Below are 25,394 nucleotides of genomic sequence, written 5' to 3' on the forward strand. Positions count from 1 at the left end.
AGAGGGAGAGAGAGTGATTTTTTTTTAGGGAAGCTGCAGTCACACACAAAAGGGCTGAGAATCAGTGGATTAAAGAACTTGTCATGACCACATCTAATTTACTGTCTATGCATTGGGTTCTATCAGCTTCTGGACCAACTGAATTTTTAACTGAACTCCCCTCTTATAATAATATATATCCAAATATGCAGAAATAATTAACTTTGTGGTTTGTTAATCACTTTGACAGCAAGGTAACAAATACAGGCTGCACAACATAAACAAAACTAGGTTTCTTAGGCAGTGTGATGTGTGTGATGTGCTGAATGATACTGAATTATAACAAATATCAAGTTCTTGTGTGAAAGTCCGTTTTAATTCAGTATAAGTCACAGCTTGCTTTCAAAACACTCGCGGACAACTATCTGGAACCTTTGTCTGTCTTTTGCCTGCTTGTAGTGTTGTTGTGTGTAAATGTTCACATAAGGTGAAACAAAAAAAAACAAAACCAAAAGACTCCCAAAAAAACCCAAAGATGACTAGAAACACAAAATGTCAGTGAAATAAAAGGAAGGAGTGGAAGTTATTTTGACATTAATCTATGCTGATAAAAATATTAGAGTGAAGGAATGTGTTTGTCCATCCATCCACCCATTCATCCATCCATCCATCCATCCATCTACACCACTTATCCTATTGAGTCGTAGGGAATCTGGAGCCTATCCCAGGATGCCAGTCTATCATACACACATTCTCATTACCTTTCACACACTACAGACAATTTAGACATACCAATCAGCCTACAGAGATTGCCGTGCTCTGTGCATGGGGAGAACATGCAAACTCTGCGCACACACACAGTGGAGGAAAGAATCAAACCCAACCATGTTTGCCACCATGCCCCCATGCCCCCAATCACACATGGACAGGTCAAAATTTTAAAGACAAATTAGAGACAAGCTGAATGAGGTGTGAATTGGGAATGGATGAAAAATAATAATGAATTTCCCACAACAGGAGGCATGGGGTTCTTTAACAAAAAGTGTTAATAAATTTGCCTTGGTGTTCATAGCCCTAGCATGATACAATTTCAGCATTTCACCCCAAAACAAACTGAAAATGCGAGCAGGCAAGTTCAGCTGGACATTCTCCTGAGCTTATGTATGAACTGCTCAAACCTGACACTGAAAAATAAACAACCTCACATGTCCAGCCACTGGAGGGTAAAGTGGGAGAAATCTGACAGTTTGTTAAGTCGGGCACAATCATGGCAGTCGGCATGGCCGCCCCACAAGCAGAGATCATTTCTGACACGTCTTCTGAGAGCTCGGGTTCACCTTCCCATGCTCTGCTAAAAAGCGTTTTGTATTAGAGATTTAGTTTGTTTCTCGAAGGCTCTCTTCAAGTCTGTGTCAAACTCGCAAGCTTAGTTGCTACATGTCTACAATGCCATGTTTAACGTCGCTCGGGTTCGATTTACGACCGCAGGTCAAAAAAATGAATTTCTTATGTGACGGAAGAGACGGAGAGGACCGATTCTGAACGGCTTCTCGGGTTTAAAGAGAAATCTGTTCACGGCTGACGAGCAAATCTCGCTATACTGAAACGTCCCTTTATAGTCCAAGCAACACTGAAATACAGACAAACCACAGGATTTATTACACAAACATCTAACTCCTGTAACTTCTGTATTCATTAGAAGCTAAAAAAATAAAAGGAAGAAACTTTGGAGAATTAATTAGTTATTAAATCAGCCAACCACATTTAAGATTCGTTCATTCTTAACCCTAACCCTTCCTTTAATGTCTTGTTTAGCTCTAAATTACTGACATCAAAATCCGACTACTCTTAACATAGAAAAAAATCAAATGGAGTTTTAATTTATTTAACTGTAAACGACACAAATTTTATGTCTTGGCTTATTTGCATGATGTTACTGTTACTATAGAAACAGTAAATTAACTATAGTAACAGTTATTAACCATACAGATGAAAGTACTGTCCAAAAAATAACGAAATAATTTTGGCCAATCAGAATCGAGAATTGAACAGCGCTTGGCTTAGAGGTAAACAAACGTGAACTTTAGTTGGTTCTTGTTGGAAAATGGAAGGAACCATCATGTTATACCTCGATATACAAGTCGAAGATGTAGACGCAGCTTTCTGTCTGTTAGCGATCGTAAAGTTACTGGCTATAACTTTTCTTGGTTATATAGCGGTAGCTTGTATTAGCATTTAATAGACTGTTTGTTTTTACTAGCTCTGCCGTTCTGTGGCTCGCATCAGTCCACTTGCGTCTCCGCACCGATTCGATCCGATGCAGGCTCATGAGCTGGAAAGAGAGAGGACACCAGCGCTGCTCCACAGAAATTTCATTCCTCCTGTCAGAGAAGACGTTGTGTCAAAAAAAAAAAAAAAAAAAAAGTGCTACGATTTTTAAGTGATTTCTTTCTATAAATAGTAGTTTGAAATACAGCGTGAAAAACACTGTTTTTGCGCAGCAGTAGAATTATAAAAATTAAAAAAGAAGGCACAAGCTGCAATTTCTGAAGAGATGTATATCAACATGCAGAAACTAAAGTAGAACAATTTGTGCAAGAAGCTGAACTCATTGGTAAAAAGTTGCTAGCATTAGAGACATGCTTTTAACTGGTTAAGATCTCGATCATTTTACAAAAATGTGCTTCTCAGAAAGCCTTTTACACCATTGAGGTTCGCATTTATCCTGTAATTATCTCCTATGAGTCACAGGGGTAGGTATCGCTGAAAAACACCCGCCAAAGGAACACGTTTCTTTGAAAGGCATTCTTGCATTCGGAGAAAAACGCGCAATTTCATGGAAAAGATTCTCCAGACATTTCTTAAAGTAAACAGGTGTAAGGCGATGAAAACATTTCCCTGAATGTGAAATAGGGAAGTATGCATGTAGCTTTTCTGTAGGAAAGCCTGATTTATTAGATGTGTTTTTTTTTTAACAAAGCACTTCTGCATATTTACATTTCAGTTTGATGAAACGAATTATCTGTGAAACACCAGGTTCTACTTCCAAAACACGGCCCGTAGCCCTGATCGAATAGAAACAAAAAATTAAGATCTATGGAGAATGGCACGAATAATAAATACACGCACGTTAGAATTGTTGCACATTTTAACGTTCGCATGAATGTCAGTATATGTCTCAATACAGTATGATGTCTATACGAGTTTTCCTGTATCCCATTCGCACAGTGTTTTAATAGGGCTTCTAAACCATGGCTCTTTTCCCTGAGCGTGTCAATCGCTGTACATTATCAGAGGCAGCCGGACAGCGGAATGTGACAGGACAGACCAAGCGTCCTAATAATCTGAAGGATACAGAACAGAATTCAAAAGGCTTCTACAGGACGACTTTCTTCCAGACCGGTTCAGTAAAATACCAAAAAGGAAAAAAAAAGTACATTTTAATATAAAGGGATTTATTAGAATTATTTTAAACAGCAAGTTCTGTATGAAGTTTACATTTTACTGGATTCAATTTAGTAATTTTTTTTTTCTTAGTGCTCACAAACTAACCAAAAAATGGTTTGTAGGGCCAGTTGCATATACAGTAGGTGCAGTTTCTGAACTCTGTTTGAAAATGAGATTTTAAAACTTCTGAGCTAAGCTTTACAGATCGCTGGATTCTTTTTGTTTGAGGCTCAAAGCAGAGTTTTGTTTTCAAAAGTTTTCAAAGATCAAGCGTTTTAAAGTTGCCTTGGTTCACTATCTTTGTGTTTCTCAGTTGTGTGAGAGTGTGTGAGAGTATTGGGTTCTGCCAGGTGGAGGTAGACTTTATAGTTCTTCTGGTAAGAGCCACTAAAAAGGACTGTGGTAATAATGATTTGAAGTCTTCTAAATGGAAGAATTAACATGATGTACTTCTACAGATTTCTGTAATTCGAGTGTTCTTGCATTACAGTAATGTAAAAAACATAAGCAAGAAGTAGAGATGGAACTGCTAGTAAAATCGACTCGTGTTTATTTTATACATGAGAACAATTCGCCACCATGAAAACGTAGCTTAAAATATGGTTAAATTTACTGAATTATTTTTTTTTTTAACCACATTTATATATTTTGTTAGAAATCATCAGCCACTGTCATGTTAACTGTGACCTTTGCTCCTCTCAATGAGTAAATGCAAACGCAAGCTTTCACACCGTAGACATTTTAACCTTTCTTTATGGTGCTGTTTGTGCATTTCTAAACACTTCTGGATTTTAAATTTTATATATTTTTTGTGTGTGTTTAAAAGTCCCAGTAAAACACTACAGTACCTGGTAAACTTGTCTCAGCACAACCCAACACACACTAATCACTCAATCCAACACCACTTCATACATGTGTTTAATGTGCTTAGAGATCTCTAAATAGATATTTTGTGCTCGGGTCTATAGGAACGAACACGTGAACGGCGCTCATGCTCAGTCCTTTATGCCCCCACGATCGTTTAATTTTTAAACGTGTTAATATTCACCTAACGTTTCAGTATTCAGAAGGCACAATAAACCTGCTTTAAATATCGGTACTAGATTGCACTGTAATTATAAATGTTTTAATGGTATAGTACTTACTCGCTCTAGTATGAAGTCTTCTTTATAGTGTTTTTATTTATTTTTATTATTAAATATCGATTCCAGTTCGACTTTGCATACGTCTATTTATCTTTCAGAGCTCAGTCGAGGTGAGTAAATATGTCCAATCTGAACAAGGTAAACTCAGAAAATCAGATTGAACTTCATTTAAAATGAATATAATCGTGCTTCTTTTTTCCCCTTCATCATGTAAGTATTTTGTTAAAGTTCGTCCCCACAACATTTCTTTACATGTTGTAACGGGACCTGCCTGCAAAGTCGAGTCAATGACGTGTGTTAATTAAACCAGTCCTCATTAAAGGGCTGATTACTTTTAGAAAGACTTTCTGAAAATTAAGAACCAGGCAGATGCTTCTTCACCCTTGAATCGAACTCACAGGCTACGGCGATGGGGAGAGGAAGAGAGTTATGAGCGAATATTTGAAACAATGGGTTCTGCTTCGGTTAATGACAGATCAATGACAGAGAGCTACTTTACTTCCAGCATATAAACCTTGTTCCTAAAGACTAGGTAGAACCGACAAGGGATTGGGGGAGGGGGGGGATTAGAATATAAGAAATTAGAATATAATCTAATGTGCCACCACAAAAAATAATTAAGGTCTGTATGAATATTTAGTTGCCATGGGGAAAGTTTCAAAAAGGGAGCTTAATATTAAAAAAGAGACTTTTTTTTTTCAAATCCTTTATCAAAATCCCTGCCTCACTCCCATCACCTTCATTTACAGGCTATTCAAGTGCTCTCACCTGGATACTCATTCATTAACGATGGAATAATAAGTAGAATTAAACGACAGAAGGCCCCTCCAGAGTGACTGCATGTTTCACACTTTGTCATAGCACACTTTGAGCTGTAGAACGGTACAAATCAAAAGTTAGAAAGAAATTTAAGGACAGTAACAGATCTACAGCCTGACAGGTCTGGAGAAAGACGAGCACGTTATCGCCTGTGAGCCTGTGATGGATCAAGTCTCAATAACAAAGACGAAGCCCTGCTGAACTTTAGAATGTTTTTCACTGGTCACTTCACATCTCCAGCTTACCCTTTCCCCCCAAAGCAAATTAGTTTTGCAGACACCCACCAGTGTCAAGGTGGCATAAAGGTTTAGACAAGTAAATGCGTATTTGATTGCTCGGTGTTGTCCGAGAGCGTCCGTCAGAGTCTTGCTGGTCAGAAGAATTAGGATGAGAACAGGATGACCTCGGGTCCTTCTGAGCCCTGAGAAACAGAACTGAGCCACGACTAATCTCACACACACACACACACACACACACACACACACGCACGCACACACACACGCACACACACACACACACACACCCCAATCTGGTAACTGCTGGGTTTTTTCATTTCTTTATTTGTGACACTGACTGTGACTACTGCTTAAAATCCTGAGACACCACTGACATTTACGCTCTGGTGCTGAGCCTAAAATGATGAACAACATGTCTGTGTGATTCTTCAGTCTGAGATCATGTTTGCATGGCGTTGAATTCTTATGTGTTTGTCTCCGTTATAGCAGATCGGCACGAGATGTGCTCATTTATTAGCAAAGCCAAGGTCCACTGTTCATCTTTATTAGGTCCAGTTTTATTTACATTTAAACATATTCAAGTTGCTTACAGAGACCGAGCATACACACACTCGCTGTCAGATCTCATGCTGATTAAAAGTTGTAGTGATGAAAGTACTAAAGAAAATTAACCTTTATGCTTTATTTTAATATATTTTCCTGGTGAGTTTCTGCCTACAAGGTCAGTAGAGATGTACTGTGAAGTGTGTCGGCGACTCGGCGTTGATGGTTTATAGAAATGTATTTATAAAACAAAGGTGCAAAATGACTCGATAGTATTGAAACAACCGAGACATGGAGGAAGCCCGTCTGACAATATAGCAGATGGCGAAACGCTTATGCAAAAGGGTATGTCCGAGCTCCTGCGAGAGCTCCCTCAGAGACACGCTAGCCGATGTGCAAAACCACAGCGGTGCTCTTTTAAAACTTTAAAAAGAACCTCAAATCTATGACTCGAAGCCTTTCAGAATGAATTATTCTCAAGGCTACAATTATGCTTTTACAAAATTCATCAATATTCAGCTGTCAATGGTTGCCTTGAAGAAAGGCTTTCATCTAGGGCAGAAAGGAAAACAGTCTTAAAACTGACCTTCACCATGAAGTCTCAATTGTGCGATAAAATGCTATTCGTAATGTGACTGACATTTTCATCATCTTTCATTGGTTCAGATGACCCATATGACCCAAAGAAATAGAATGTAATATCTCTGAATAGGTTATTTAGTAACATGTCCTAATTACACATGTTAAGATAACGATCGGTCTTTTATTTTTTTATCTTAATCAGCATTCTGAAGACCAGGGATGCAGAAGATCCTTCAGCCAAAACAAATTGTGATATTTGTATTGCTCATACACTAAGGGCTGATGTGTGCAACTTCAAGGGCATTAATATTCAATTGTTCCCCTTTATACAGTATGTTATAATGGCCTCCATTCTTCTGAGAAGGTTTTCCACTAGATGTTGGATTGTGTCTGTGTGGATCTGTGTTCATTCAGCTATAAGATCATTAGTGAGATCAGACACTGCTCGACTTGTTCTACTCCGACATTAACACACCGTGTCTTCATGAAGCTCTGTGCTTTGTGCACAGGGACATTGTCATGATGGGACAGGGTTTGTGTCTCTTGGATCCAGTGAAGAAAGATTCTGTTCAGGGTGGAGCAGAACTGCATAACGATTACAGAAAGTAGGCAGTAAAAGCATCAGTGAGACATCAGTGTCCTTACGGTGCAGCGTAGGTTCACGGTTATAGGTAAATAAAAAAACACTGGTCCTGAACCGACCGGTTCTGGTGCGAAAGGTCCTGTATGTCTTCTCTGATGGAAGGAGCTTGAACAGTTTGTGACTGGGATGGGAGGAGTGCCTGATGATGATATGAAAGGCAGTCGGGTGCCAGTGATGCGTTAGACACGTCTCACCAGCTTTTGCAGGGATTTCCGGTATACGCTTGTATACGCCTGTAGGGCCTGATGTATTTAGTTGAGGTTATAATAGTAACAGCCCCCCTCACTGTTTATGTCCCTGTCTGTGAGTCCTGTATGTAACTTACACTCATAATAGATTTTTTATGACACAGGATATAGGATGCTGTGCATGGTCGTGCCTCATGCTGTGTTTTTTTTCCCCCCTACATGTTGCAAGAATGTCGTGAGAACGAGCCGCTCCTCCATCGATCAGTTTTCAGCTCCATGCACTAAAGGCACTTTCCATATTCCGCTCGCAGAATCCGAGACCACAATTAAAATGATTGATCGCTGATTTTCTTAATTACTAAGAGACTAAAACAAATACCTGGCCATCAGTGAACGTACGCAGCAAAACAATGATTGCTAAATGGCTCCTAATTGCGCTCGTCTCAAGGCTTTATCTGTTTACTGTCTTCTCTGTAAATCAGCTGATGACTTCTGGGCTCAGGTATCAGACAGCACGACGAGTTCAGTACAGAGAAAGGGATAACAGGCTCATTTGTAGATATGAACATCTAAAATCTGTTGTATTAAGTGATGCCAGAGTACATAAGTTACTAGTGAGCGCGAGCAGCGTTGAGTCTGGAGAGAGATAAAGATGTTGAGTCCACAAAGGACACAACAACTACAAAATAGCCAGCGGGGAAGTGGGCCTGAGAGCCGCACACTCTGACATCGGCCTTGACACCAGGCACATGGATTATATCAAGCCTTCTCAGCACTATGCACTCCTGTGATAAGATCTTTTTGACGACCTGTTTCCATGGCAATGAGCATGATGTTGCTGCAGTGGTCAGATGTGATGAGAGTGTCGAATCCCAACCTTTTATATTCCTATTCAGAAAACACAACAAATCCTGCAGCACATCAGTGTCGTTTCTCTTAAACACAGCGCTATCGAGTTCTCGAATCTGATTGGTCCAAAGATGTTAATTTAATTTTTTTTTCTTAAAAGTAGATATCTCGCTGTAACGATAAACGATTATCGTTTATAAACGGCTTATGTTAACGCATCGATCAATGCGTCATCGTTTCGGCTCATTCACAGACACACCGGTGTAATCCGGTGCTGATCGTAAACAAATTCAATTTCAGTTCGATTTAAAAAGCAAATCTGTTATTGTTAAGATGGAGAACTTTCTCGTCAGAGACGTAACCATTAAGGAAGGAGTCGGTACTTTTACCACTACGGGAAATTCGTCAGTACAGATTTTCTGGTCATAAGATAAGCAACAGGTAATGGTTTTTGTCACTGAGAGAGAAATTAACAGGCTTATGGAGGAGGAACAGCTGTTTAGAGCTGCTATTATATAAGTAATTATAGAAACTGACTTGTCTCACTGATGTTCCACAACATTGAATTTCCAATGGTTAAAATGTTGTTCAATCATAATTAAAAAAATATAATTGTTGGCAAATCGCTGTGATATTGTTCACCGACTCTGATTATCTTCCAATGAAGCGTTTAGTTCTTCAGAATCATCACAGCCTCTGGTTTCCCCTCGGTGTGTGACCTGCTCCGCTGACACGGTCAACTTTATTCTCTCCCTCGGTGCTAATGGCCTCTTTTTTTGATGATGGTGTCCTGATAAGGTTTTAATTTCCCTTGCAGTTTCTTAAACCTTTCTCTCTAATGACCTCTAGATGGTGCTGCATTGATGCAGCTTGCCATGTGATGTTTGTTTTTCTGGCTTTCTGCACTGCAGTATTTCTGTCGGGTCTTGGACGACACTTCTGGTCAGGAGCTCAAGAATTTTATTTCTTGCATGTATTAGTTGTCGGTTCCTGGTTTCTGCTTGCACACTATAGTTTCCAGACTTCTTGGTGTGAATCAGTGTACCAGAAACTGTACATGTACAATCTGCTTTACATCTTTCTGCGCACTAATTGCTAGAATACGACGATGACGTGCCATGTTTGTTAATCTCACTTTGTTTGCTGCGACCGATTGAGAAGCTGTTTGATTAGGACTTCCTGTCAGATGTTTGTGGTTGAAACAGATCAAGATCTGAGTCGGTGGACATGTGCTAACATCGAGCATCAATACATCGGTGTGAGTTAACAATAAAGTAAGGGAATGTTCACACGTATTAGTTTCAAACCCAAAAGCAAACCTAGGCTGTGTAGGCCTGAAAATGTACGTGTGAAGCTGAACAACCGAAAAAATTAAAAGGTTCTTTGACAAAGACATGTAGGAAATCACTCAAACACCAACACGGAGCCTCAATAAACGACTAGATAAATAAATAACTAGTTTTTTTTATGTATTTCGGTTTTTGTTCCCAGGACACGTCAGATTTCCGTAGTTTCCGCTCGGCTCATTTCTACCAAAATACACGGTTTGCTTCACTTGATCAGGACCCAATCATTTTTTTTCACTCACTGCAGTCGGAGGGAAAAAATAGATTGATTTTCATTCCTCTCACAGAATTGTCCACATGTAATTGAACATAGATCACAGACTAATTCCCGAGTTAGACATGATGAAAGCCACTCAGGTCCTGTAGGGACATTGATCAGCGCCGTCTCAAGATGGTGATTTTATACCCACGATCAGGACATTATGAGACAGAGAGAGAGAGAGAGAGAGAGAGAGAGAGAGAGAGGGTGTGTTAGATGAAGAAGTGGTAGAGAAGAGAGAGGAATCCTCTTGTGGGCCCAAATCGTCAAGCCCAGAGCTCTTAATTATATCCGTAGGTTGAAAGGAAAGTCGCAGCACTCCTGTCCTCATTTGCATTATGCATTAAGGTTAGCCTTTGTGTTGTTGAAGAGGGCTGTTTCAGCATCCTTTCCTTCAGCTCGTTCACTTAATGTGGCCACTAAAGGCCTAAAATAGAGCTGCGCCTACGTGGACCGGGTGTCAATAACACACACAGACACGCACCGATCTCGCTCTTTCTACACAGCCTTTCTGTCCATCACATCCCAAAAGAATTCCAATCAGTATTTCAAGAAGGAAAAACACTAAAATAAAACACGGACCACGTTAGAAAGTCTCCCTTTAACACGCGCAGACGCACGCTTTTAGGACTTGTTTTCTCTGAAAACAAAAGTGGCCCTGTCTGTTTGCTCGTAGGCTTTGGATATCCATTAGCCCTGTGGAGATGCACTGTAATTGTGACTCAGTGCTGAAATGCTCCCATGTGGCTATTCCACCAACAGATTACCAGTGTGTGATGTCTGCGCCCGACCCACACTGCACAGATTCACCTGAGAGGAAAAAACAACACACAAACAACACACACACTAAAAACAAAAACAAACTGGAAACCTGCTCAGTATGAAAGCCGTAGCTGTTTGTGTTTCACGAGAGACGCTGAACGCTAAAAGCCATGTACAGCATTTCTTCAGGATTTATTCTGCTTTACTTTTTAGTTAGGAAAATGTAGTGCAAAAGGTTTTATGTCAATCCATCCAGGATTTTCATGAGTTTTGAAATTTGACTGGAAATTATTCGTGTGATGTCATTCAGACAAAAACCTCTTCAGCTCTCAAACACGAGGAGAGCTTTGAGAGAGCCACTACATACATGTCTGCAGTGGGAGGAGTTTAAAATCACGTGCCGATCTTTATATTTAAGATTTCAGTGATTATCCACTCCACACGTTTAGGAGATTAAGTCTTCTGCCATTTTACCTAATGTAGGATTATTATGTTTCACTTTAGGAATATAGACTTACTTTTAACAGAACAAACCTTTCATAACGCCAAATTAGGGGTCGGTCCAGGATTTTAGTGTGTTGAGGCCGGCGCTGGCCTCCTGAACACTACAAGATTGGGCCAGATTATCACAGCTGGCCTGGGTGAACTGAATTGCTTGTGCGCACATGTGTGTGTGTGTGTGTGTGTGTGTGTGTGCATGTGTGTGTATACATGTATATGCGTGTGCGAGTTTGTGTGTGTGCATGCGTGTGGGTGCGTAATGATTATTTGGCTCATAATGAGTTGCCTGAACCTGAGGGATTTCTCCATCAGAAGCGAGTTAGTAAGTAGAGACCTGGGCAGACAGCCATGTTTTTTGCAGACTGACCACCCTGGTGCACGACCCAATCAGTGCTGCTGTTAAAAACTATGATTGCGGGGAGTTTTTAGTTAATTTGGTTTAGAAAGGGCCTGGGGAGATGTTTGGATTAAATGGGGATGCTTAATGAGCTGTGTTGGTTGTTTAGCGAACAATGTGATCTGTTTAATCACGATGCACCAAAGCCTAAGTGACCGACCGCACCGGGCTCGTGGCTGGCGGCTTGTTTTATACTTGCTGCATGATTTTGCATGCACCTGTAGAAGCAGCAGCAACGACCATTTAAAAGCACGTCAGAGCGAAAACATTCCTGTGCAACAGGTCTCCACATTGAACGCTCACAAGCTCAGTCGCTTTAAACTTTTCGCCATCGCCGTGATTAACACCACAAGCCGATTTTCAAATGTGTCTCGTAAACTTCTGACCTTTAAATGTTAAATGTATTTAGTGATCTGGAAAGTTCAGAAGTTTAGTACATGATACGAGAGGTTCTCAATAGTCAAACGCTAACTAATAGAGAAGCTGGTGTGGTGGCAGAACTTCGTAACAGTCTGGAAGCTTTTACTGAGATCGGATTAATTGTGTACAAACACATTCATCGAGTTTTGCACATCGAAAGTGTTACGTGAAGAAAGATTGAGAAGACACGTGGCACCACAAGGTGAAATGGTTACGGATGGAATAACTTTTTTGAACGGGACATATGATGATCACCGATTGGTTGTTGGGGAATAATGCATCAAATGGCAACTCGGTCAGACCGAACCTGTTCCATCAAGATGTGTAACCAGCAGATCTGAGTTAAAGTGCATTAACTACCTAACTCTATTTCTATTGGTGGTGTAAAACAAATATGTGCTTTCTCCAAGAAACATGAAGCCGACCTCGAGACCTTTTCATGTGGAAGAGACATCTGCTTTTTTCTGCATGCCTGTGATTGGTTAGTGTTGCTCAGATAAACTGGGGTGAGTGAGTTTATGTTGTCCTTCCAAAAGATGTCCAGTTCTTTTGTCTAGTGGTCACCTGTGGCTGTGAGGTGACTTCTTTCTTTCTTTCTTTTTTAAAAGGTTCACGTTTCTGACGGTTCAGATTTAATCCGTGTGTTTTTAATATACAAAGTGTGTACATTGCAGAATCACTCCACTGTGGTGCGTACCATCCTGGAGCCTGCTTCATCATGACATTTACACAATAATTTAATAATTCCGACATCATACGACATCATCGCAGGCACACACGTGTTTGGCTATGAAAGACCAACATTGTGACATCCTGGCCATTTAATTATCATGACCACAGGAAGCAGAACAGGTTGATTGGACATTTGATGTTTTTGCCCTCTTTTGCACTAGTCTCTGATTGGCCAGGAGAGGAACTGACATTTTGGAGGCATCAGTGACCTGATCTTTAAATGGCTGATCAATTCCCTAAGCATGTCTGACATTTGCTTACTAGCTGCTATTTTCCGCTTGCATGTAATTATAGGCAGCATTACAGAGCACAGGAGAAGAGAGAGAGAGAATGAGAGAGAGAATGAGAGAGATAGAGATGGAGAGAGAGATGCTGTCATTTGTGCCAACAAAAGAAAAAATATTGTTCTTTCTTAACCTTTGCTGTTTCATCATCTCTGTAATATACAACTCTGCTCCCAAATGGGGCACTGATTTAAATCCCATGTACTGCCGGTGATGTGTCCTGCTGTTGGGGTCAGATCCCAGAGGAATTATTGCACCGGTCCCTGTTCTATTATTATAGCAATCGAACAGTAGGGGTCACTCTCTCTCCTTCTATAAATTATACATGGCTTCAGCTGGGACAGCCATTTACTAGCAGTTTGTTCTGATGGGTGGGGAAGACTGTAGCAAATTAAATCCCAGACTTGGTGTGTAATCAAGAAAATGCATTAAAGGGATGCTTAAAAAATATAAATAAATAAAGATTCACACTTTTTTTTTGTCAATTTAAATGAACAAACTCACCAGTTATCAGGTAAACACTTATCACAACATGCTAGATGCTTGTTATATGGATTCTTTAGTACAAACACCTTGTAAACATTTCTCCATAATTCTGTCTTCGTTACTAAAACACTTGATAACACGTCTTATGATAATGTGATCTTCAAAGCAAAGCCAGGATAATACAGCAGTTACCTGAGGAGCTTTATTAATATCATAACCAATTCTGAGTTGGTCTAATTGGCCTGTTGTCTGCTTGTGAGGGCTTAGCTCTAGCAGACAGCTCAGTCTGTAACCCAGGGCATGCCGCAGGATGTTTACCCTAGTACCTTTGATTCCTGACACAAACCACTGCTAGCTTATCTGAGTTTCTGCTCTGTGTGCATCTGCTGAACACAAGGCCCTCCTGTTGCTCCTTTGGTGCTGCTGAGCAGCATGTTTGTAAAGATCTGATTGGATCTGAAGATCAGCTTCCTGGTCTGACATGCGGCGTTGAGCCGGAGCAAAGTGAGCTCTGTTCTGTTAGATGCCAGTAATATAGATCGAGCCCCATGTTGCCTGTGTTTATAATCTAGTTCACAAAGAAAAATGACCTCTCTGTTTTAGTGACCGAGATGGTGCACGGATGCAGGATCGTGGTGGGCAACCGAAAACAGCGAGTGCCACATTTATACCCTCCTGCAGGACACAGAGGGAACAGCAGGGTGGTATATATAAATATACAATATAAATGTGGTAAAAAAACAAAAAAAAAAAACAACTGCATTTATGTTCATAGCTCTGTCATCATTCCAGGCCCTACGCATGCCTCATATTCATTTTGTTGTCGTGTGTGTGTTCTGTTTATTAATCTTTTGTGTTTATACATTTCTGGATGCTTGCTTACTACAGACAACAGAAAACATTTCAGATTTGACCGATTCAACTGGTGCTCAGTTCCATCATCAGCTCTTTAGATTTCTCTTAATTTTTTTCATAGTATTGATTCTGATTTATTCCAGTCATCTCAGGTGTTGTATCTACTCTAGCACAGTCTTCTCTCTCACGTTTATTCGAAAAAGCCATTTTTAACTGAATATTTTCCACCTGACCCACAAAATTAAACCAAATACTTGTTTTTTCTGTCAGCTCGTTTTCAAGCAAAGCAGCTCGCCATCAAGCAATGTGACTTTTAACTGTTTATTTCATGAGAATACAGAGTCGTCCTTAATTAAATAAGCTGCAGTCGTTTAAAATCGAGCTTTATAATTATTTACAGATCGTTGTTTGTTGGTGAGTAAAGCTCGCGTGCCGGACCTCGTCCACAGTGATACTGCTTCTGTTTGGGATTGGTCAGAATGTCTGGTGGATCTGGTGAGATTGGGATTGATTTTCTGTTGTGGGTTTGGTCAGAATATTTGTGAGGGATTAGTCAGATTTTCTGTGGAAGCTGGTGGCATTGATCAGACTTTCTGCCGGAGTGGTCGGTGGACGCATGGTGGTGTTTTTAAAAGTATAATATCCATTCCTCTTGTCTCTGGCGTCCTGTCTTCGTTACTGACTTTTTAAAACGAAACGTGATCAAAGTTTCTATATTTTTACTGGATAATGAAGTGACTTATGATGAAGGATGATGGTGAAAGTGAGCTATACATAGAACTTTCTGTACTGCATAATCCTACAGTCTGTCATTCAATAGAGTTTCTATTTGAGTCTTGTTCCTTTGGTAGTTTCATCATGTAGTCTCAGAGTTTCCTCAGGCTTACTCACAGTGGATCTAAACCAGCGTCCGCATTTGAGACAGATGTTTGAGATGACTGCGTATGTTTGAGGAGGCACGGTTGTGTTAATCTAGGGGATTACTTATTGCAAGGGTATTAAGTTCTCACAGGAACCTTGTTTGGACAAAAACAAACACAGTAGCACGTACAATCTCTTTAAATACACAGTCACTTGTCCTCGGCCTCTGCCTCATCTCCTGCCCCCTCAAACACGTTAGACGTAAAACGTGTGAACATCGTTGTGCTCTGACGCCAACAGCAGCATGCGGTTAGCAGGATGAAGCTCCACCGGTGTTCAGTAGCACAATATTACGACAGTTCAGACAGTTTCTGACTGTAAGACAGATTGTGAATTAGCAGGTGTCCAGCATGCAGGTGTGGGTGTGTAGTCGCTGAGCACCGAAAACTCTTTCAAATAGCTTCAGAGCTTATTTTCTTCATCGCTTACTTCAGAAAAACAAGCCGAATCTCTTACTTTCGCTGATTTTTACTAGTTATCCGTCTACCACTAGCCACAATGTCAGTGACGTAACACCAGGAACATACAGTATTTCTTGTTACAGCCAAACCCACCGACAGGTCATCAACACCTACAACTCAAAGATAAAAAACTCAACTCAACTTTATTCTGAACTTTCCCTCTGCCACCCACACAACGGTCTATTACAAATGATGTGGGCTGTGGTTAGGTCTGCTTTGTTAAATAGAATCGGGAAGACGACTGGCGTCGGAAATCCTGAGCGTAACGCCAAGGCATTTATTCCTGTGTTTATTTATTTTCAAATGTTACACGTGTTAGAATTTTGAGCTGGGATTAAGTTTGGTGTGAAAGCCAAAAGTATATTTCAGCAGTATTTATATGTGGCTTGTCCTCCAGCATACACACATCACCTGTTATCACCTGGGCAAAGGAGAATAAACATAGGAATAGAGGAGAAAAGGTGGACCAAAAAGAAAACCTCAAATGGTTGCTTCCCTGTTGTCACAAAAGCAGTCACTATGGTGACAAAGGAGTTCTATGTTTGCTAAAAAGGGAAGAGTTGACAGAAGAAATGGGGGCAGAGAGAGAGAGAGAGAGAGAGAGAGAGAGAGAGAGAGAGAGAGAGAAATTCAAGTGCCAGGAAGAAAGATAGATTCAAGGGGAGAGTTATTTTGTTGGGAGCAGCTGCACCTCATGTACCTAGTGATTAAGACCTCAGTCTCCCATGGCGTAGGTGGCGGGGGAACGACTCACAGACCAAGTCCATTATGCAAAAGGATGGCGCTGACCAGTCCTGTTGTGAAATGACCTGCTTAGAACGGATGAACACACTCACCTTTCACTTACATGTGTGCTGTCAGCTTAAAGGGAGAATGTTTGTAGGTAATGGTAAGAGAAAGTGTCGGGCAAAAACAAACGTGACAAAAGTACAAAATAATCTTTTACTTTTAGGTCACTTAAACACCAAGTAGTCTGTTTTTGTGAGTCTCAATCAGAGCAGAATTAATACCTCTAGTTTGTCGTTTAGTTTGATTCGATTTAGTTTCACATCGCACATAATTAACCAAAGAACAAAGACAAAAACAAACAAAAGTCTGAGAGACATGTTTATAAGTCTCCTTTGTTGTTCGGATACAACAATGTTTGTTCCGTCATCTGCGGAGTCCGTTCCAAAAGGACTCGTTTTTAACGACTTTGATGTGAATCGACTTCACTTGACATTTTGTAGTTGTATCTAATCAGCCAATCATGTGGCAGCAGCACAGTTCATGAGATCATGCCAGTGCTTCATGTTCACATCAGACTTGGAAAGCGAGGTCCATGTGACCATGGCACGGTTGTTAGTGCCAGATGCTTGAATATCTCAGAAACTGTTGATTTCCAACCAGATCATTTTTTGAGTAGATGTTCTGCAGGCTGAAGCACCACAGATCAAAGGAGGATGACCAGACTGCTATGAGCTGACAGGAAGCCTACAGTAAATCACATACGTACTTTTTATAATGGTGGCGAGCAGAAAAGCATCCCAAAATTGGACTTGGAGACCGGCTCTGAGTTCCGACAACACAAGTCAATCCTCGACACGCATTTGTTTCAGTTTAGCAGATTGCATACTCTGAAATTCCTGCAGTTGGGTTGGTCTAGCATGTAACAGTGAGACCCAGAGACCACCTCGTTGAGGCGTGCTCATCCGTGGCTTTCATGTCAGACGGACCAAACGCTGCATACGGAAAAAAGGGCTGTTGAGAGAAATGGCTTGCAGTACATTTTGGCTTGCTGTTAAATCTGTAAGGCAAAGTACTCTCCACTGTGATGTGGGGGTGAGCCAAAGCTTTCTCTCACACAAGGAGTTTGACTCTCTCTCTCTCTCTCTCTCTCTCTCTCTCTCTCTCTCTCTCTCTCTCTCTCTCTCTCTCTCTCTCTCTCTCTCTCTCTCTCTCTAGATTAGAAGATTGGAGTTTTATTCCGTTACGGTTTTCCCCTCCACAATTCCCTTAAGAAATACACCTCCTTCTCTTTCTTATTTTAGTTTTCAGAATGCCTATAATGCCATTACGCAGAAATATAAAATCTGAATCTCCATGCACAGTTAAAACCTCTCCTAAAAGGAAGCGTTTGTGTAACACGTGATGTCGAGAGACTCGGTCCGGGAGAGGGCACATGCTTCTGCCCCGGTAATTTCATTTTTTTCCTTCCGAACGTTTGCATTTCTATTTTAATAGGAAATGTAATTTCTCCCTGTAAAGCTGAAACAAAGTAATTTGTTCCTGGCCAGTGCTTCTATAGATAAAGCAATCCTTTACAAGGGGGAAAAAGAATGCATCTGCTTGTACAAATCACGCATCATCACATTCCTCATTAGAGCGCAGGGTCCGTGAAGACCATAACAACACTTGTATGTTTACATGACTGTTTGGTGAACACAGGCCTATTACTTCGATTCCACCTCAACAAAGTGAGTACAAAAAGTTATGCTACTTTTTCCACATCTGGAGATAGTAACATCTGGATACAGCTACAGTCTGTAGTATGTTTTAGTTAGTGAGCCAGCTACATGTAACACGCCCTTATTTTGATATTATTTTTGGTTTTAAATGACGACATCTGAAGCATTTGGACTCGTCTTTACAGTAATCTGGGATCATTTGGGGCATCAGACACCTTCACCCATGCAGCTCAGCCCTGAAGTAGACTTACTGCTCATCCTTCAGCTTTGCTGTGTCATCCATTGAACTAAGCATTTGTGCATCGAAGCACAGTAGCAACAGGTTCTGATGGCCTTTTGCATGCCTGTGATTCCCAGGAGTCTGTAGGTCTTACATAGTGATCAAGCTAAAAAATACTGATGTCCACCTCTACGGGCTTGCATTGTCTCCACCCCTGTCGGAAACACCAAGTCTGCTTACTTGCCATGATGGTCTTCTTTAGCCAATATCATCCTCTCCTCCCAAGCAACTACGTTTCATCCTGACTTCCTGCTTTAATGTTAAACCAGCACCATGTGTGGTTTCAGGGTGGTCTCTCTGATGTACTCTGGGAATTGGAGCTGCTTCCTCAGGTTCACGGTTGCAGTGATGGCTTCTGTCCTGGTCTGACTTCTTCATGACCTTGTCATGTCACCAAATTACCCAGAGTTTTATGATCCATAATTCCTATTTCTCTTCTTGTAGTGGGTTCCTGTGAAACTTGACCAGATGGCAAGTCTCATGTTGTCTCATGTTATGACAATTATATATACTAGGATATTAGATCTTAAATCAGAAAGATCTTCTTAGATGCCACTTACTGAATTGTTTATATTGTAATATGGATTCTGTCTGATTTTAAAGGCTTTCGCTCTGGTTGTGTGCTCTGACACATTGTGTTTTACAAGCCAGTGACGCACCAGCTCATTTTTATTTTGTTTATCCACAACTATAGACAACCGTGGAGTAGGCAATTTACAAATTTGTCTTACCATCTTGTACACACACATGCACAAACACACACGCACACGCACACACACACACACACACACACACACACACACACACACATGCATGCACAGACCCCCCCCACACACACGCATGCATGCACAGACACACAAACACACACATACACGCACACATACACACACACACACATGCACGCACAGACCCCCCCCCCCCCACAGGCACACACACACGCACACTCGCATGCATGTATGCATGCATGCACAGACCCCCCCCCCACACGCATGCATGCACAGACACACAAACACACACATACACGCACACATATACACACACATGCATGCTCAGACACATACACACAGACAGATAAACACACACACATGCATGCATGCACAGACACACACCCGTTTGCCCTTTTCACTTTGCCCCATCTATCAGATCAATTCTGGGCAGATCTGATGATTAACAGTGTAACTGTGCCCCATATGTTAAGGTCAAAACATAAGAAAACATACAAAAAGTGCCTGAAATGAGAACAGTAGCAGAATTCTGAAGGTAAGAATATGACTGAAGAACTGTGTGTGAGTTATGCTGCTTAATAAAGGTTAGTGTGTGACCAATGTTATATTAGAAAATAGCTGGTTTAGATCAGACAAGTGATTAAAATACAAATCAATGACTAATCACAAATCTCTCTCTCTCTCTCTCTCTCTCTCTCTCTCTCTCTCTCTCTCTCTCTCTCTCTCTCTCTCTCTCTCTCTCAGGGCAGTCTGAAGAGCCGTCAGATATCTCCTCAGGAGTTTCTCAGTGAACTGAAAAGTGGAGCAACTGATGAGAGGCTGTTTGCCTGCCTAGATTCTCTCAGAGTCTCACTCACCAGCAATCCAGTCAGGTAGTCCCCCCCCCCCCCCACACACACACACACACACACAGAGCTCTCACCTTTTTTGACCCACCTCCGTGTACATTTGGCTGATATCTAACTCCAGTGCAAAATACTATGACGTTAGCTTACAGCAGCACTGCATGCTGTGAAAAATTAATATGTACTGCAGATGGGTGCGATGTTGGAGTTTCTCTCCCCTGCCTCATAATTGTTTGATGCGGATCACGGCAGGCTCTCCTGCTGTTTGCCCAGATTCATACCACAAACATCAACCCAGCTCCTCCATGAGGTGGGGTGATTAATACTGAAATAATTACAGCTTTTGGGATGATTAAAAATACCTCAAATGTAAAAGTGTTTTAAAGATGCACTTTGCACCAAGGAAGGTTTGGTATGTTTGAGCTCCAGGGGAAGAAAAAAATAAGTTTAAAGTTGGGGAAAAAAAAAAAAAAAAAAAAGGCTCTTATTAGTGGGTGTAAATTTCTTACGGTCTTTTGTCATTGGTCTTGTCATGTGTTTCCTTTGATGCATTTTGTTTTCTAGGCTGTTTTGTAGCCTATTTAAAATAATTTATTAAAAACTTTTATTAAACAAATGGCCAAAAAAATTTCAACGAATTAACAAACGACTTAATAAAACAATACCAAATGGAAATTTTTAGGTATGCGAAGGCAGAATCCCTTTTTTGTGTTCCTTTGACATAGAAGGTGTTTCAGCAACTTTGATCAGAGAAATCCATTAGGCACAGCAGTTGTGCACGCTGCATGTGTTTGTATAGATAAAATTATTGCATTCATTTTAAGTTAATTTGCCCGACTCCTCTAAGCACCGTGGCCAATTTTGTGGGCCGGCATCGGTCATCCTTAGTCTAACGTCGGAAGAGTCGAACTGCTTTCATCCTTTCTGCATTCATTATTGCAGTAATTCATGAAATGTCATGATTTCTATTAGCACTCCTTTTGGTGTTTGGGCACGTTCTGTACGAGAGCAAGGCCAGCCTCGTGTTGCGGGTTTGGAGATAAGCTATTACTCCTGGTCTGCGTGCCTCTCGGTTTTGTTTCCCTCACAAGGTTAAAAAACTTCACTAAGCAGTCCAGCAATCCAATCTTGGTTTTTAGCATGCACTGACCGGCTTCTAGTGCCACTACAGCTACACCAAGCTGGCGCTGCTCTTTTGATTAATCCACTTTATTTCTGTCCCGTCTGCTGATTAAAGTCCACAGTGTCCTAGAGACAGAGTTCATTTCGTTTGCTCGCTTGTTATTCATCTCACAGCGTCGACACACGACTCTAAATATTGTCAACAGTTGACTCGGTTGCGGAAAATCTCTCACCAAATGATTTCGTTGAATCGGGCTTATATTTTTTTCTTGACCTATTTACAACAGTTTTACAGCCTTTATGTGTGTTCTTGAGTCTTTAATAAAGAATTTGCCTCAACTACACTGTGGAAAATGGCACGAAGGAAACTCCTGGAATCTAATTATTCATATGGCAGAGATGAGCATACAGTCTTGAGAGATGGAGGATGGCCACATGTGGCCATTTGGCGTTTATTTGTAAAATGTACCAGCATCATGATCTCCTTTTTTGTGGACTTTGCATTTCAAAACAAAACATTACGGAGAGTCAAACATGTTCCTGCACGATGATGCCCATCACTGTTTGTGTGAATTCATACTGAAGTCTAGTGGAAAGTTTTCCCAGAAGAGTTTTGGTCATTATAACAGACTAAATCTGGATGACCAACAAGCACATGATTGCTCAGGTGTCCTTTAGCGTTCCTCCGGCTGTCTGTTGTTTGCTATCTAAAAGTGGCCTCAGCCAGCTTCAATTAGCTTGAAATGGTTTTGTCTTTGTGGCTGCACACGTTGAGCTTGAATCCTGTTTACTCTTCAGTCTTGACCTCAGACACTCCAGCCACGTGCAGGAGAACATCTGACCGCTTTACTGCCCTTTTCTGGATACCAGATTCAGCTTCTTTAAAGTTCTGTTCTTAACAGCTGTCTTCTTTTCATCGTGAGCATTTCAATACAAAATATGACTCTGAAATGGGGAAAAAAATAACTGGAATTAAAATTAAAGGAGAGTGTCACATTTTTGACATGGTATGAAACAGATTTCTTCTTTCTGTAGAAGTTCTTGGCTACATTTTTTTATTTTTCCCATTTTAATCTGTAGTGAATGCTTGAAGTCTGGTTTGCGACATTAGTCTCCTTGAAACTCGACTGTAATCGAATGTTAAATTCTGTCCAATAAATGTTCAAATGATGCAAATTTATGTAGTGATGGGAATCTTATCTTAATCTCTCTCTCTCACACACGTCAGTGTTCACAAAAGGAAACAACCTGCAGACCCGATTTTATAAAGTTATATTTAATGCAAGTTCATTAATATAGAGAGGAAAAAAAAACACTTTCATTTTTAACATACTAGATAGAATAAAAAAAAAAACCACACATGCTGGCCTTGATGTTTGCTTGTAAATGGCTGGAATGCTCCTCTACAAGGCCTCTCTATTATGAAGAAGCCTTAAACCTTAAGACTTCTTGTGCAGTGTTGCATAGAGAAGGAAAAAGGCCTTTTCTACAGTTGCCTATTTTTCCCTCACACTGCCACCAAATTCTAGCCACATTCGAATACTGCCGTTTAAATAGACTCGCACCTTCTGCCCTTGAAGCAGGTGTATGGATTTTTTTTAAATTTATATTATTTATTTATTTTATTTTATTTTTTTGATGCTGGATAAATCTTTCGTGACTTGGTTCCACCTTGTGACACATGCATTATAAACTCTAATCTCTCCCATGTCCCAATTTAAAAGTTTGACAGCTATGACAGCAAGAATATACAGTAGCACCTCATCAATGTCAAACCTTACTGGCCAAGGTGATGATCAGACCGTCTGACGCTGAATTTTTTTTATTTCAGACTTGAAACGTATGGTAATGATTGTGTGGACGTGTAAACAGGTAATGATTGTGTGGACTTGTAAACAGGTAATGATTGTGTGGACGTGTAAACAGGTAATGTTTGTGTGGATGTGTAAACAGGTAATGATTATTGTAATACACTTTTTTCCCTTCTTCTTCTTTCCTGTGATCCTGCAGGTCTGTGGCCAGCAAACCTCAGCTGACATGGCTTTGACTTGGGTTGGAACATCTGTCTTTTTCTTTCCATCTATTTCTCACTACCACACACACACACACACACACACACACACACACACACACACACACACACACACACACACACACACACTGTCCCATGACTCTCTGTCCTTAGACAGAGGGCATTTTGGAGTTGGACCACAGCCAGGGTACAGAAGAGGCATAATTTATTCCTATATTCCTCTTTTCCACTCAGGCAAAGTGTCTGATTGGTCTAGTGAGTGATGTTTCCAATATCTGCCCATGTTACCATGAGTGACATTGATTTCTCCCCCACTCCCTGGTCTTTCCATCACTCTTTTTTTAGTATCAGTTCAGAAGTTCATTCTCAATCACAGAGAGGAAAGCTAAATGGTTTTGAAAAGACACCTGTTCTGATTTTGCTGGCTTCATTGCACTCCACTGGTCATGACTGGTTAAATATTGAGTATGTTGCCCCTAACGAGGGCTGGGCCGACTGGACGGATGATGACCTTTTCTCCAATCTTTCACTCCTTTTCCTAGATTAGAGCCTCGTCTTCCTTCATGATGGCTTTTAAACGAGCACAGGCCTCTCACCGCTCGTGAACCAGATTGGCCAAAGAAACAATATCATCGATTGCTTCAGTCCTAGCCACTGAATTGGAAGTTGAAGCAATGCTGTTGCGTCTTACTCAGCAACATTTACAAGCAGATTTCCCCGGACAGGAATTCACGCCGATGTTTTCTGAAAGGTTAGCAGCCAGAGTGCCATAGATTCCTATCGAAATTAAGGGCGTGCTTTTTGTCATTTTCACTAAGGTATCAGGGGTGTAATCTCCGGCGCTGCTCCTCGTTTGATATTCACAGACAGTGTTGAAATCATTTTCCCAGTGCTACAATTAAAATCCAGACCAGTTATCGCCATATTGCTAAATTAGCAAAAAAAAAAGGTTCTTAGTCGGTTTCTCGCAGTTCAAATGCAAAATCTGTACAAAAGGAATGAAAGTCTGTCTCCTGGCATTGTAGAGAAACACTTTCCTTGAGCGGTCGAGAACAAGAAAGCCATTAACATGTGCAGAAGTCCAGAACAAGGCAGGCATTCCTACTTTCTTTGTTTTTCAGTACACCCCCCCCCCCCCCCCCCACACACACACACTGCACAGACTTCCTCATTTTCCCCTTTTACCTTGGTACGTGCTCCGTCCTGCCGAGTATGACGGATTGTAAAATGGGTAATTTTCCCAGGCCCCAATAAAGCTTGTCGTCCTCCCGGCTATGAAAAGCGCCGGCTACGCAAATGTGTTTTTATCCGTTTTGTGTTTGTCGTCTGTTCCTTCTTTCTCGTTTACTTTCTCTAACACTGCTCCAGCTTCTGAGGCCCCGGTAGTGTTTGATATGCCACAGGGCATAGTTTTTGCACGGCAGGCGACTGTTTCTAAAGTGTTTAACTCGTCGGCTATAAATAGGGTGTTATATCACTTTTGTGATATTTAGCATAACAGTGTTTAAGTGTTGTGTGAGACAGCAGTGTGACAAGATTCTCTGTATTTCTCACACCTCGCTGTGCTTGAACGTTAGCCAGGGGATCTGTCTGGGTTTGTGTGTCTCTTTGCTATTTCACTGTTTATCGGGAGCGCATCTAACTCGGCGGAAGGTGAGCGATAATTGCCAATCAAGTGACAAACAATGAGGTGTTTAATGTGTGTTATGACAAGAGGTTTGTGTGCTTAGTTTATAGCTGTTTTCACACAGGGACTGAATCAGTTCTGGACTTGTTCCAGGTTGGATCACTGGTGCGTTTTCCCAGTTAGATTGATTTTACCCTCATCATGAATTTTACACTTTTAAATATCGTTATAAATGGTTGAATCCTCCAGAACTGGAAGCCTAAAAGAGACGAGCATTTCCACCATTTTATCGTTTATTCAGGAGGCGGTTGGAGGAGGATCTCTTTACAGACAGCTCCAGTACTGGAGCGTTATAAACTTTCTGCACCTCTGGGGTCATTTCTAAAATTTCAGGTCATTTCCATTCACAGCAATATCTTACAAGAGGGTTTTGCTGAAAGGGTAGGATTTATTCCCCTTGG

At 40.9% G+C, this 25,394-nt stretch overlaps 1 protein-coding gene across 2 annotated transcripts in view; it reads left to right on the top strand.

The window, feature by feature from the left end:
• The window catches only part of diaph3 (diaphanous-related formin 3), a 287,316-nt gene that overhangs the window by 37,895 nt on the left and 224,027 nt on the right, over positions 1–25,394 (top strand). For both annotated transcript variants that reach the window (XM_047808135.1, XM_047808138.1), the window contains exon 6: positions 20,052–20,179. In XM_047808135.1, the coding sequence (XP_047664091.1) occupies positions 20,052–20,179 (128 nt within the window). The remainder of the gene's footprint in view (positions 1–20,051; positions 20,180–25,394) is intronic.

Source organism: Tachysurus fulvidraco, chromosome 2 (genome assembly GCF_022655615.1).
Source record: "Tachysurus fulvidraco isolate hzauxx_2018 chromosome 2, HZAU_PFXX_2.0, whole genome shotgun sequence".
Taxonomy (NCBI): Eukaryota; Metazoa; Chordata; class Actinopteri; order Siluriformes; family Bagridae; genus Tachysurus; species Tachysurus fulvidraco.